General features: G+C 45.0%; 1 protein-coding gene and 1 long non-coding RNA gene across 2 annotated transcripts in view; both read right to left on the bottom strand.

Annotated features, from left to right (window-relative positions):
• LOC137348963 (uncharacterized) overlaps nucleotides 1-2,062 on the bottom strand; it is a 32,562-nt gene extending 30,500 nt beyond the window's left edge. Inside the window, exons 1-2 of the long non-coding RNA XR_010969176.1 lie at nucleotides 2,006-2,062; nucleotides 986-1,122 (exon numbers count right to left, since the gene is read on the bottom strand). This is a non-coding gene — a long non-coding RNA (uncharacterized lncRNA). The remainder of the gene's footprint in view (nucleotides 1-985; nucleotides 1,123-2,005) is intronic.
• Nucleotides 2,063-8,194: 6,132 nt separating this feature from the next.
• LOC137348549 (zinc finger protein 664-like) lies at nucleotides 8,195-8,980 on the bottom strand. Its single transcript, XM_068013851.1, has 2 exons — nucleotides 8,506-8,980; nucleotides 8,195-8,289 (listed from the first exon to the last, which is right to left on the bottom strand). Exons 1-2 carry the CDS (start codon nucleotides 8,978-8,980, stop codon nucleotides 8,195-8,197), a joined length of 570 nt encoding a protein of 189 aa, XP_067869952.1.
• Between the last annotated feature and the right edge of the window lie 6,655 nt (nucleotides 8,981-15,635).

Raw genomic sequence — 15,635 nt, 5'->3', positions numbered from 1 at the left:
CTCCCTCTAACTATACTGTCCCCTACAATTACATTCGCTTTTACTCCCCCCACTTGAATGGCCTTTGCAGCAAGGTGCTGTGGTCAGTTTGCTCATCCTCCCTGCTGTCCCTGCTCTCATCCACACAAGCTGCAAGAACCTCGAACCAGTTGGACAATTGCAAGGCCTGAGGCTCCTACAGTGCTACCTTCTGGATCCCCATACCTGTCTCACTCACAGTCACACCCTCCTGTACCTGACCTTGGACCAAATCTGAAGTAACTAGCCTAAGGGGTGAACAAAGTATCCAAACAACTTTCCCTCTCCCTGATGCATCGATCTGTCCGAATCTCAAACTCTAGTTCATCAACTCTGAGCTGAAGTTCCTTGAGCTGCAGACACTTACTGCAGATGTGGTTGCAGTGGATCACACTGGTATTCACCAGCTCCCACATGCTACAGCTGCAACACATTACCTGCCCAGCCATCTCTATTGTGTTTTATATAACTAATTAGATTCCTAGTTTAGAAATATCACTGATAACTTGTAGTTTATTTTAAAGCAGTTTAACTAGTTAACCTACAAATGTAATAAAATACTTTTATCTCCCCAGTACCAATTTAAACTACTGATCCAGTTTAGAAAACTCACCAGCCAATCACCTACCTGCTCCCTAATTCATGCCTCTGGACTTCAGCTCTCACCATCTCCAGCTCCCTCTCTTGGATCACTGCTTCTTCTGTAAAAGACCAGAACAGCATTTTCTCCCTCACTGCACCAAATTCCCAAAGTCTAGAATTCCAGAGACCTGAGTCAGGCCCTGCTGGGAAGGGAACCAGTTCTAACTAGCTACCTAAGTAACTAACTGTGTAACTGACACTAGCAGGCAGCTTGTTTACCACTGACAAAGACGGAAGTGAATTACAACTTAATGTTAAAGTCAAGCTAAATGGAAACTTGACTAGATTTTAGAAAAAGATCAACCCCTGAAATTCCCACACTTACCATATTCCTGAGTTAAACACTCTGTCACGCAGCACTCGGTCGAGCAGAACTTCATGTGACTTGTGGTTCGGTTACATTAACCCAGAGGCCGAGAGTTCGAATTCTGTCGTGGCAGTTTGAGAATTGAAAGTCAAAATCTGGAAATAAAAAAGCTGGTTGTCAGTAGAAGTGACCACGAAGCTGCTGGATTACCTAAGTACGCTCATTTATACAGCACCTTTCCTGACCTCACTGTTGCAAAGCACTTGTCAGCCAATTAAGCATCTTTAAAATGTGTACTCACTCTTGTAATGTAGGATAATGTGGGCAGCCCAAGCTGTGTACAGCAAGATCCCACAAACAGCAATGAGATAAAGGACCAGGTAGTCCAATTGTTCACAATTGGCATAAAATTGGTTCATTCATGCCCCTCCAGAGATGGAAACCTGCTGTCCTTACCCAGTCTGGCCCTGTATATGTGACTGAAGTCTTACACTAACATGTTTCACTATTAACTGTCCCTGAAGTGGCCGAACGAACCACTCAGTCGTATGAAACCGGTTCAAGGAGGCGGCCGCCCACCACCAGCACCTTCTCAAGGGGAGACTAGGGACAGGGTAATAAATACCAGCTTTACCAGCGATGCCCACATCCCAAGAATGAATTAGTAACAACTTACAGCCAGTCCTTTCCTCAAAGGGACTGGTGGAAAATCTGAAGCCCACCCACTGGAGACACCAAAACCCATCCAAGCTCAGTAATTATCAACCAGGTTTTCTCGCACCCATTGCCTCCCCCGCAAAGGCTGTGACATTAAAATCCCCGTGTTTCAGTGTTTTGGGTGGCCCCAGTCAGAGTGGTGTCCTCCCCAGGAGAGAGGCCAGCCTACCGGCTGCCGCCTCTCACTCGAGCCCCAGGCTCTCTCCGCGGCCTTGCTCCTGGCCGCTCAGCTCGAACTGGATGGCCCACCTGTGCCGCCGCGCGCCGTTACCAAGCCCCGCCCCCGTAGCCATGGCAACGCCGGCGACCGTTAACCATTACCTGTTCGAAAATATTGATGCGAAAAAAAATCCTCTGACAACCGCCGCTCACGCACTTCGCACACGCGCACCAGCTGCGTTCTGGGCGGGATCCTGATGTCATCGCCGCCATCTTTGTTAGGGATAAAACTCCACCAACGCCATTAAGCCAGGCGAAATGAAGCGCCAAGGCCCAATAGAAAAATGGACAACACTCCCAGATTTCAATTGCTTGTTTGTGGACAACTGTCTTTTGCAAGCTGGGATGGACTTTGCTTGCGTTCTTCTCCACCAAAATATTATGCAGGTATATTTTAATTGTAATGTTGGTTCACTTGTACTCATTTGTCTCCAATTACAAAGATGGCCAACATCTCTGAGCTTGCCATTAGGACTTACAATGGCGGGGCTATTACCCACCATTCCGCGCGGAGGTGAATCTTCCCTAATCTGTTCTCATGAACGGTCACAGACCTGAAATGCGAACACCGCATCTCTCTCCACAGATGCTGCCTGACCTGCTGAGTATTTCCAACGCTTTCTGTTTTTATTTCAGATTTCCATCATCTTGCTTTTATTTGGTGAATCTGCCCTATTCACAATACAGGAGCCCAGCGCGCAGGCGCAGTACTGGACTGCATCTGGAGCATGCGCAGTGTCATTTTGATTGGTGTGCTGGAGACGCTGTTGCAGCGGGTGAGAGTCGGACTGAGGCTGAGCAGGCGGGTCGGGAGGTGATTGTGGGCGCAGGGGAGGAACTGGAGCCGTGAGTGGAAAACTCCATAAACGCCTGGGGTAGGCCTGAGGCCCTGAATAAGAGGCCACAGGCCCCGGGTTTACCCCACGGTGACAGACCCGGGGGAGCGGGGTCACTGGCCGCCATCCTGTACAAGTCTTGGTGAGGGACAGTGATGGATTCAGTAAACTGAGAGATTACAGCGATTGGGAAAGATTGAACAGGGTGGAGCTTTTATATTCCGAAAACAGAAGAGTTAGCGGTGAAATGATAGAGCTCTTTAAAATTATCAATGGGTTGGACAGAGTAGATGTGGAGAGAATGTTTCCACTTGTGAGTGAATCCAAATCCAGGGGCCATGAATACAGTTACTGATAAATCCAATAGGGAAATAAGGAGAGATTTCTTTACTCAGAGTGCGTAGAATGTGGAAGTGGTTGTGGCAAGTAAGTTGGGATGCTTTCAAAAGGAAACAAAGGGAATAAAACGGTCTACTGAAAGGCTGAAATGAGATTGATGGAATGGGAGCAAACATACGAATTAGGAGCAGCAGTAGGTCATTTGGCCCCTTCGAGCCTGCTCTGTCATTTAATAAGATCATGGCTGATCTGATTGAGGCCTCGACTCCACTTTCCCGTCTACTCCCGATATCCTTTGACTCCCTTGTTTGTCAAGAACTTATCTACCTCTGCTTTAAAAATATTCAATGACCTTGGCTGCACCGCGGATTGGGGAAGAGAGTTCCAAGGACTCTCAACCCTCTGAAAGAAAATATTTCTCCTCATCTTTGTCTTAAATGGGTGACCCTTTATTTTTAAACTGTGTCCCCTAGTTTTAGTCTCTCCCACAAGGGGACGCATCCACCTGTCAAGTCCCCTCAGGATCTGATATGTTTCAATAAGATCACCTCTCATTCTTCTAAACTCCAATGGATACAGACTCAATTTGTCCAACCTTTCTTTATAAGATACCCCCTCCCCCTGCACCCCCCCCCCCCCCCCCAATCCCAGGTATCAGTCGAGTGAATCTTCTCTAAACTACCTCTAATGCATTTATATCTTTTCTTAAATGAGATCGAAACTGTACACAGTGGTTCATATCTGGTCTCACCAATAGCAAAACGTTGCAACTTTTAAATTCCATTCCCCTTGCAATAAATGACAACATTCCATTTGCCTTCCTACTAACTTGCTGCATCTGCATACTAACCTTTTGTGATTAATGTACCAGGACACCCAGATCCCTCTGTACCTCCGAGTTCTGCAATCTCTCTCCATTTAAATAATAATGCTACTTTACTATTCTTCCTACCAAAGTTCACATTTTCCCTCATTATACTCCATTTGCCAAATTCTTCCCCACTCCCTTAACCTATCTGTATCCCTTTGCAGACTCCTTGCCCTCGTCACAACTCAGTCCCTTCATGAGGTGTATAAGAACTAGCACAGACTAGTTGGACTGAATGGCATGTTTGTCGACTGTGTATTCTATATTATCTTTTACAGGAATTAGTAGAGGGGGATTTGCAGACAAGAAACAAACCAAACATCTTGGCAAGATCTGACAGAGTCACTCGATTCATCAAAACCTGAATATCATTAGCCTCTGAATGTGGAAGGAGAAATGTTTGTCTATTCTGTCTGTGGGAAAAGGAAAAGCACTGAAACACGCACACCCGAGTGAGTGTTCCAGTGCACTGACTGTGGACAGAGCCTTAACCAGTTCCACAGCCTAAAAAAACAACACAGCAGTCACAGTGAGGAACTGTACCCGTGTTCACTGTGTGGTTGAGGCTTCAACTGATATCCAACCTGGAGAGACACAAGGTCACCTGCACCATGGAGAAACCATGGAAATGTGGGGACTGTGGGAAGGGACTCAGTTCCCCATCGCAACTTGAAATTCATCGACGTACTCACACTGGGGAGAGGCCATTCATCTGCTCTGAGTGTGGGAAGGATTCACTCAGTTGTCACACCTTCTGAGACACCAGCAAGTTCAGACAGGGGAAGGGAAGGGATTCCCCAATCCATTCACCCTGTGGATACACCAACTTGTTCACACTGATAAGAGACCTTTTAAATGTTTTGGCTGTGAGAAGAGATTTAAAAGTAAAAGCTATCTGTTGACACATCAGCGAGTTCACACCGGGTGAGGCCGTTCACCTGCTCTGTGTGTGGGAAGGGATTTGCCAATTCAGAGAAACTGCAGAGGTACCAGCGAGTTCACTTGTGACTGCAGAACCCTTATTGTCACTATCCCTTGTTATTTAACTTTGTTCCCTAGATCTGATTGATTAATTGAACACTGACTGTAATTATATGATAAACTATAAAATTAGCTTTAGTTTTATGCTAATTAATTGATCTAGTCTTACTCTATATGATTAATGCAGTGACCAGATCTGTACACAGTTCTCTAGCTGTAGGAAGGGTCTAACGAGTGTTTTATACAGTTCAAGCATAGTCTCCTTGCTGTTATACTTTAGGACTCGACGTATAAAGGAAAGTAACCCCTGTTCCTTCTTGACCACCTTATCTACCTGTCCTACTGCCTTCAGGTATCTGTTGATATGCACTCCAAGGTCCTTCTGTTGCTCCACACTTTGGAGGATCCTACATTCTCGGTGCATTCCCTTGCCTTGTCTGCCCTCCCCAAATGCATTACCTCGCACTTCTCCGAGTTGAATTCCATTTGCCTCTTTTCTGCCCACCTGACCAGTTCACTGATATCTCCCTGGTGTCTGCAGCTTTCTTCCTCACTGTCAACCGCACAACCAATTTTTTTATCATCTGCAAACCTGTTAATCATGGTCTCCTACACTTAACTCTAAATCATTGATATACACCACAAACAGTCAGTGCCCTACTACTGAGACCTGTGGAACTCCAACTGGAAACAGGCTTTTAGACATGACTCAGCCCTGGAGTAACGGCAGCAATAAAAGAGGATTTTTAAAAGTTTCTTTCATGGGTTGTGGGCATCACTGGCAAGGTCAGCATTTGTTTCCCATCCCCAATTGCCCTTGACGTCTGAGTGGCTTGCTAGGCTATTTCAGAGGACAGTTAAGAGCCTTCCACGTTGCTGTGGGCCTGGAGTCACATGTAGGCCAGACCAGGTAAGGACAGCAGATTTCCTTCCCTAAAGGACATTAGTGAACCAGATGGCTTTTTATGACGATCAATGTTAGTTTCATGGCACCATTACTGAGACTAGTTTTTGATTCCAGATTTTTATTAATTAATTGTATTTAAATTCCACCAGCTGCCATGAAATGGCAGGTTTAAGTTTCCAGTCTGAAAATGACTGTAGGAATTATTCTACGAAGACGTAACATCTTTGTGTGACAGTCCTGAGTCAACCATTTTAAGAGTTTTTTTAAAATAGACCCGTTTAAAATAATTTCAAGTCTGTATTAAAACAGCAGATGGAAGAGTTCACAGGAGCCTCTTAACAGCTGGTACAATTATGCAACAGACTTTTGCTCTTCAGATTGTCACAAAAGTTGTCTGTGTGCCTTTAAGACTGAGAAAAAAGATTTCACTGTGAATAGTGAATGCTGAACTGTGCAGAAATCCAATACATGCTGGAGAACAGCTTAATCAAACCTAGTCAAAGCAGCTGGAGTTCACCAATAGTAGTAGTGCCTAAACCTGATGGGTCAACTGACTTTGCATAGACTACAGAAAAGTCAATGCAGTAACAAAGGCAGACTCCTACCCAATTCCTCACTTGGAAGACTGTATTGACAGAGGGGCAGTGCCATGTTTCTTACAAAGATAGATTTCTTCAAGGGATACTGGCAAATTCCTTTAATACCGCAAGCTAAGGAAGAATCAGCTTTTATCACACTGGATGGGGTATTCCAGTGTCAAGTGATGCTTGAAATGGATACTCGATAAACTTCATCAGTCATGACCACTGTTCCTAACTGTGCAGCTCACCTTGCTGAGCTGCTGGTCTATAGGGACACTTGCAAGGAACGCATGAAACAACTGGGAAACTATGTATGGAAAGTTGCAATTGGCTGATTGGGAGAACCTTTGTGGAAAAATTTAAAACCAAAATGTCAGCGTATTCAGATGGAGTTTATTGTTAAAGCCTTATTGCTTGAAAATTGAACACTTTTCAGGAAAAAAACAATGTTATCGCAGGTGCTTTGTCACAAATTTAACTTACATGAGTAAAAATGGCACAAAGTTGCGTTAACTACCAATAGAGTGAATGAGGGGGCATGTGTGTGAAAATATGTTTTAAAAGTTTTCAACTTCTGTTTTTACATTGTAATGAAACGCATTCAAGAACGGCATTTCATTTTACCAAGGGCAGAGGTGTTACAAGAGTTTTGTTTTGGTATTGAAAACTTAGAATTCTGCGTGTTTTTAAAAAAAACTGAGAAAATGATTTTTCTGTGGACATTGATTGCTTAACTTGGTGGGTTTGAACTGAGTGAAATACCTGTTTCAAACAACTCGGCAGAGGAATGACAGATCAAGATTTATGATTGTCATGTGACTTTACTGTTGAAGTTTAGTTTCACTTTTGGATTGTGAAAAAACCAGTGATTTGGACAAGGAAGGAGCTGGCATTTTGGAAATCTGGCTGTGACCTGCCTGGAGACCTGAGAAATGACCCCTCTCTGTAAAGGAAACCTGCATCTCTTGAAAAGAAATTCTGCACTTGAAAGATGACAGATTTCTATGCCTCCTGTCCCTTAAGAATTCCATCATCCAGTGTGATTCCTTTTACTCCTGTGTTTTGGGAAACCCTGGAACCTGCAGAAAGCTTCGACTGCTGTGTTGTTCTGTGAGTCCTGAGCAGACTGGTTGCTGAACCCCTGCTGAAAGACCTGTGTAATACCTGCTGCAAATTGCCTTGAATGCCTACCCATCACAGACTCTTCATCAACCTCGCCTGGAGACACTTCAAGTGACATCTGACTCTGGGACACCACACCGTACCAGAAACGTCCCACCAGAACATGATAAACTCAATCATTTTAATGTTTCCTTTTTATTCCTAAGAAACAGCTGTATACCAAAAATCCTTTTCCCCAGTTAACTGTTTTCTTTAATGTATGTGTGCATGAGGGCTAGGAAGAATAAGGAGTTTTTAAAAATCGTTCCATATATAGGTTTATCTCGTTAGTAGTTAAGACTTGTTATGCTGTTGTTTAAAGAAACCCGGTTTGGTGTGCTTTATTCTGGGAGACAAATAAAGTGTCTAATTTGGCTATTCTTTGGTAAGTGGAAAACTTTCTTGATAGGCAGTGACCTGTGGAGTAGTGGGACTGAATTAACAGTGCATTACTCCCGCCTTGGTAATAACAACAGCAAATGTACCAGTCTTTTGAAATTATTATAATTTTTTACAATTCTTCACTTTGGTTCTGTATTTTCATTGCTGTACTTCTCATGAGTGTGATAACATGGTTCAGTCTTGGATGTGATTAACAGCAGAATGCAATCACTCTCGTTACTTGTGAAATCGCTCATGTGTCAGCAGGAGCCATGAATGAGCAAATCTCTTCCCACACACGAAGCAGATGAACGGTTTCTCCCCGGTGTGAACTCGTTGGTGTTTCAGCAGGTTGAATGAATCAATGAATCCCTTCCCACACACGGAGCAGGTGAATGGCCTCTCCCCAGTGTGAACTCGCTGGTGTGTCAGCAGGGTGGATGAACAAGCAAATCCCTTCCCACATGTGGAGCAGGTGAATGGCCTCTCCCCAGTGTGAACTCGCTGGTGTCTCAGCAGGTGGGATGACCGAGTGAATCCCCGCCCACACTCTGAGCAGATGAACGGCCTCTCTCCAGTGTGAATGCGTTGGTGTACGGTGAGGTCGCTTGATCGCTTGAATCCAGTTCCACATTGAGAGCAGCTAAACGGTCTCTCGTCAGTGTGAACACGTTGATGGGACCTCAATTGAGCAGAACGTTTATAGCAATTCCCACAGTCTGGACATTTAAAAGGTTTCTTCCTAGCATGAACTACTCGGTGCTGCCGGAGGTTGGCTGACGCGGTGAATCCCTTCCCACACACTGAGCAGGTAAACAGCCTCTCCAGGGTCTGACTGTGTGGATGAGTTTCCAGCTCAACTGGATAATTGAATCCCTTTCCACAGCCCCCATATTTACACGGTTCCTCCCCGGTGTGACTGTGCTTGTGTCTCAACAGGCCACATGATCGACTGAAACCTCGTCCACACACTGAACACGTGTATGGTTTGTCTCCATTGTGATTGGTGCTTTTTCCTTCCATGCTCAAAATCTGATGATATTCAGGTTACGATAAATTGGGCGACTCCATCAAATCATGATGTGCTGCTTGGTTTGAGTTTCCCAACTGCAAATCCTCCCCTTCTAATACCCTGTGAAACTGATTTAAAACAAGAAAAAGGGAGTGTGAGAGAACTCACAAAAACACAAAGGCACCGTGTGAAATTGTGATGAATAAATCTGTGGGGTAATTTATGGGGCCGGCCCTTCGGATTGTCGTAAAAAACCAACTAGTTCATTAATGTCCTTCAGGGAAGGGAACCTGCCACCCAGTCTGGATCTACAGAAGACTGCCCTCTATGGGAGGAGGGAGAGAGAGGGCGAGGTGGCAGGGACAGGGAGTGAAGGGGAGGGTTTTCATATATCTACAACTTGACCAGAGTATTGGCAGAACATACCAAACTCTCAACTTCCACCACCTAGAAGGACGAGAGCAGCAGGTGTATGTGAACACCATCACCTCCAAGTCACACACTGTCCTGACTTATCTGACATCCAGTACTGGATGAACAGAAATGTCCTCCAATTGAACATTGGGAAGAGCGAAGCTATTGTCTTCGGTCCCTGCCACATACTCCACTGCCTAGTCACTGACTCCAACCCTTTCCTGGCAATTGTCGGAGGCTAAACCAAATGGCTCATTACCTTGGTGTCATATTTGACCCCAAGATGAGCTTACAAATGCATATCGGCGTCATCATTCATACCGCCTATTTCCATCTCAGTCACATAAGAATATAAGAAACAGGAGCCAATGTAGGCCATTCGGCCCCTCGAGCCTGCTGTGCCATTCAATATGATCATGGCTGATCTGACTGTGGCCTTGACTCCACTTTCCTGCCTGCCTCCCCATAACACTTGTCAACCAAAATCTGTCTAACTCAACCGTGAATATATTCAATGACCCAGCCTCCACAGCTTGCTGGGGAAGGGAATTACAAGCACTAAATTCCTCCTCATCTCCCTCTTTAAATGGGAGACCCCTTAATTTGAAACTGAGCCCTGTATTTCCAGATTCCCCACGAGGGGGAACATCCTCTCAGCATCTACCCTGTCAAGCCCCTTCCAAGTAATAGACATTCCAATTAGATCAATCATCTAAACTGCAATGAATATTGGCCCAACCTGCTCACCCTCTCCTCATAAGACAAACCCTTCATCGTCTGACCTCGCCACTGCCTCAGCTCAACTGCCTTTGAAATTTACATCAATGCATTTGTTATCATTCAGCTTGACTATCCTAACACACTCCTGGCTGGCCTCCCACATTCTACTCTCTGTAAACTTCAGATAGTCGAAAACTCTGCTGCTTACGTCCTTACTCGAACCATGTCCTGTTCACCCATCACCACTGTGCTCGTTGACCTATATAGGCTCCCAGTGAAGCAGCACCTCAAGTTAAAAATTCTCATCCTTGTTTTCATATCCCTGCATGCCCTCACCCCTCACTATCTCGATAATCTCCTCCAGCCCTACAACCCTCAGATATAAGGGTTCACCTAATTTTATTTTCTTCATTCACGGGATCTGGGCGTTGCTGGCCACACTGGCATTTATTGCCCATCTCTGATTGCCCTTGAGAAGGTGGCGGTGAGTTGCCTTCATAAACCGCTGCAGTCCATGTGGGATAGGTACACTCAGAGTGCTGTCGGAAGAGAGTTCCAGGATTTTGACCCAGCAATAGAAAAGGAATGGTGATATAGTTCCAAGTCAGAATGATGTGTGGCTTGGAGGGGAACGTGTAGGTGGTGGTGTTCCCATGCAATAAAAACAGAAAATGCTGGAAATATTCAGCTGGTCAGGCAGCATATGTGGAGAGAGAAGCAGTATCAATGTTTCAGGTCTGTGACCTTTCATCTGCTGCCCTTGTCCTTCAAGGTGGTAGAGATCACGGGTTTGGAATGTGCTGTCAGAGGAGTCTTGATGTGTTGCTGCAGTGCATCTTGTAGATGGTACACGCTGCTGCCACTGTGCATCAGTGGTGGAGGGAGTGAATGTTTGTGAATGGGATGCCAATCAAGTGGGCTGCTTTGTCCTGGGTGGTGTCGAGTGTCATGCAGGCCCCCACCTGCCAAGTATGAGGCACATTAATTTGGCCACATGGACATGAAATTTCACATTGTTGCTGGGCAGAGAAGGCCTATTACACGGGGTTGCCAGGCCCCTGGCTAGAAAAACATTTTTACATATTAACAGACAGTGTTTGGGAACAAAGGAGCTCTCCCCTGCTCCAATACAATCCACAAACATGTCGTCAGACCAGTTTGTCACATGACTAACTGGCTGTTGCAGAGCTTGAACTGAAAGTTTTAAATTGGAGAGACAGTGTTTGAATTGGCAGAACGCAGAATGCTCTGGGTCTGAAGAAGACCTCCTGCCTGTCTGCTTGCTCCCATCTCTTTCTCACGGACTTCAAAAACCCACCGAAGACACTTGAACCCCAAGAGACAAAAGTCTCCTACATCGAACAAGGTTTAAGAATACTGGGCCCCAACAGATCTACCTACAAGCAAGGACTCTACAGTGAGCTTGAAGACCCAGAACAAAAACTCTTCAGATATTGCCTCAAACTTTTCCACTTTTTTTCTTCTCTCTTTCTGTTCCTATCAGCATGTGTGTATCGCGTATGCATGCTAGCGTGGGCGCGTTGTGTATCCGTAGGAGTCAACCAAATTAGAGTTTCAGTTTAATAAATTTCACTTTTCTTTAAACCTAAGAAAACCTGTGTGTTTGCTGGTTTCTTTGCCATATAATTGGAAAACAGTGAACAGGGTTCACCAATGGGGAGCTAAAAACACGGTGTGTTTAAAATTTAAACCCTGTTACAGTAAGACCAGGTGAAGGCTGAAAAGGAACCCGAGACCTCTTTCTCACATGGTCGTAACACGAGCTTCTTGAGTGGTTTTGGAGCTGCACCCATCCAGGCAAGTGGATGGTGTTCCATCACACTCCTGACTCATAACTTGTAGACGGTGGACAGGCTCTGGGGAGTCACTGGTGAGGTACTCACTGCAGAATTCCCAGCCTCTGACATACTCTCGTAGCCACAGAAAAGCCTGGCTACCCAACCCGAACCCAACTAGAGCCGACTACAGGTGTCGGGTTCGGGTCAGGTCGAGTCGGATCGAGATTCCAAGTCCAGCATTCGGGTTCAGGTCGGGCTGGACACTGCTTCCGGGAAGTCACGGGATCAGGCTTACCCATGATTCCCCACAACTCCATCTTCAGGACTAGCCTGCTGCCGGAACAGATATTCGTGTCGTGTCGGATCAGATATGAAAAATAATTAAAGGGGTCGGGTTCGGGTTGGCTGTGGTTGGGTCAACTTTTAATTTTATACCCGAGCCAGGCTTTAAGCCACAGTATTTACCTGGCTGGTCAAGATCAGTTTCTGGTCAATGGTCACCTCCCAAGGATGTTAATAGCAGGGGATTCAGCGATGGTGATGCCATTGAACATCAAGGGGAGATGGTTAGATGTTTTTCCTTGTTTGAGATGGTCATTGTCTGGCACTTGTGTGGCGTGAATGTTACTTGACATTTATCAGCCCAAGCCTGGATGTTGTGCAGGTATTGGTGCATCTGGATACGGACTGCTTCAGTATCTGAGGAGTCGCGAATGGTGCTGAACATTGTGTAATAATCAGTAAACATTCCCACTTCTGACCTTATGGTGGAGGGAAGGTCATTGATGGAGCAGCTGAAGATGGTTAGGCCCAGGACATTACCCTGAAGAACACCTGCAATGACATCCTGGGACTGAGATGATTGACCTCCAACAATCACAACCATCTTCCTTTGTGCTAGGTATTTCTCCAAGCAGCTCAAGGAAAAGCACCTCATCTTTCAATTGGCGCTTCAGTCTTCTGGATTCAACAATGAGTTCAACAATTTCAGATAATTTGTTGCAATTCAGTGGGATGTAAACAGTAACCCTGGCACTTACCAGCACCTTCAGGATCGATGGTGGGAAACCCCCTATGTACAGATTGAAAATAAAATCAATGTCTGCAAATTCTCCCCCTCTAATACCCTGTAAAAGGAGTCTATAATAATCATCACTGTAAGTCCAGGATAGAAATTCAGAACACACAATTCTAGTTTCTATAGAACATTTTCTCCTCTCTTGTTTGAAATAGAGTCATTGTTATACAGCACAGAAACAGGTCCTTCAGCCCATCATGCCTGTGCTGCCCATTAAGCACCTATCCTAATCATATTTTCCAGCACTTGGCCCATAGCCTTGTATGCTATGGCGTTTCAAGTGCTCATCTAAATACTTCTTAAATGTTGTGAGGGTTCCTGCCTCTACCACCTCTTCAGGCAGTGCGCTCTAGATTCCAACCACCCTCCGGGTGAAAAATCTTTTCCTCAAATCCCCTCTAACCTCCTGCCCCTTACCTTAAATCTATGCACCCTGGTTACTGACCCCTCCGCTAAGGGAAAAAGTTTCTTCCGATCTATGCCGCTCAGAATTTTGTATACCTCAATCAGGTCCCCCCTCAGTGTTCTCTGCTCTAAGGAAAACAACCCTAGCCTATCCAGTCTCTCTTCATAGTTGAAATACTCCAGCTCAGACAACATCCTGATGAATCTCCTCTGCACCCTCTCCAGTGCAATCACATCCTTCCTATAGTGTGGTGACCAGAACTGTACACGGTACTCCAGCTGTGGCCTAACTAGCATTTTATACATCTCCATCATAACTTCCCTGCTCTTATATTCTATGCCTCGGCTAATAAAGGCAAGTATCCCATATGCCTTCCTGACCACCTTATCTACCTGTGCTGCTGCCTTCAGTGATCTATGGACAACTACACCAAGGTTCCTCTGTACTTCCTAGGGTCCTACCATCCACTGTATATTCCCTTGCCTTGTTAGTCCTCCCAAAATGCATCACCTCACACTTCTCAGGATTAAATTCCATTTGCCACTGCTCCACCCATCTATATTGTCCTATAATCTAAGGCTTTCCTCCTCACTATTTACAACACCGCCAATTCCCGTGTCATCTGCAAACTTACTGATCATACCACATCTAAATCATTAATGTACACTACGAACAGCAAGAGTACCAGCACCAATCCCTGCAGAACACCCTGCAGTATCCCTGTTGCCCCAAAGCTGTAAATCCCCGTCCCACACACTCTCCCTCCTCCTTGTGCTGAAATCCAAAGCCGCTGCACCATTTCTTTCCTCCACTGCCAGTTTTCTCCCTCCCTCTACTCTGACTGGGTTCAGTTCTCCAGCCCCTGTGTTGCAGAGTGAGAATCAAATCAATGAGTCAATGATTTTTCTCTCCTGGTCACAGGGAGCCTGAAGCCCCGCCTACTCTCTGTGTCGTCACGAAGATGGCCACGAAGATGACTCTCACCTGCTGGAAATGTGTTTACGGCATTCGCACAGCTCCGATCAAAGTGGCACTGCGCCTGCGTACTGGCATCCAGCAGTAAATACAGTCACTGTCCACCACCTATTGCAAATTCTATCTTAAAACTGTATGGAGATCTTAATCATTAAGAGAAATGGTGCACGGTTTTACTACTGTATAACTCATTGGTTAGGCCACAACTTGAGTATTGTGTACAGCTCTGGTTACCTCATTACAGAATGGACATGAGATACATTGTCGCTGATTGACATTTTAAACTAGCTGAAAAACTGGCTTTTGACAGATACGCAGACAGACAGCTGGACCAACATATACTGAAGGAAATGAGAGCTCTCTGTTTATTTAAACCCTATTTATTATACTCTCAGAATTCTGATGTCAAACCAGATTAATTTCTTAAAAGAAGAAAAGGAATTGGTTAAACTACTGAACTCTAATTGTTAAAATTCATCACTGGGAAAGAAGAGCATCAATTCAACTGCTTCGGAGTTCCCGAAGAAGGGTCACTGACCCGAAACATTAACTCTGCTTCTCTTTTCACAGATGCTGCCAGACCTGCTGAGTGGTTCCAGCATTTCTTGTTTTTAATTCAACTGCTGAATTAGGCTAAGGACTGTTCTACTGTTGAATAACCCTTTTTTCCTCATCGGACGGCTGTGTGGACATCAAGCAACCTTGGACTATTCCACATTGGAAGATTTCACTTTGGCAGGAACATAAATATGCAAAGACACTAATTTTTTCTATTTTTAATGTTGTTTATATCTTAATAGAGTTTAAGAATTTAGTTTTTCTAATTAAACAGTTAATTTGTTGATCTAAAGACACCTGGTTTAGTTAGCCTCATTCCAGTGTTAATAGATGGTAGAATTTAGCTGGGTCTTACTTTAATTTGGAAAGTTTAAAATGATATGTTAGGCGATCTGTGTAGGGATGGGACTGAATCAATAGTGTGTTTCTCCCACCACATCAGAATCATATAACTTGATTGGAGGCCTTGTCTTGAGCGGTCAGACGTAACATTCCTGAGTCCAAATCGTTTATGTAAATTGTCAATAACAGTGGTCCCAGCATTGCTGCCTGTCGAACACCACTTCCCACCTTTTGCCAGTCTGAGAAATTAGTCTAAACCCCTACTGTCTGTTTTCTGTTTTGTAACCAGCTTGGTATCCATAACTGTACAATCTGCAAGGTGACCATGATCAGGCTGTGTGGAGTGCAGGGTCAGGCAGCAGAATGGATGGAAA

This window comes from Heterodontus francisci, chromosome 34, assembly GCF_036365525.1.
Source record: "Heterodontus francisci isolate sHetFra1 chromosome 34, sHetFra1.hap1, whole genome shotgun sequence".
Lineage (NCBI taxonomy): Eukaryota > Metazoa > Chordata > Chondrichthyes > Heterodontiformes > Heterodontidae > Heterodontus > Heterodontus francisci.
This window is presented reverse-complemented; position numbering and strand designations above follow the sequence as displayed.

Excerpts from the sequence above, each read along its gene's own strand:
- LOC137348549 (XM_068013851.1), bottom strand. The coding sequence starts at position 8,980 with ATGGAAGGAAAAAGCACCAATCACAATGGAGACAAACCATACACGTGT. Across the intron at positions 8,290-8,505 it reads GCCGTTCATCTGCTCAGAGT|TTCACACCGGGGAGAAACCG; the intron begins GTGGGCGGGGAT and ends AACACCAACGAG.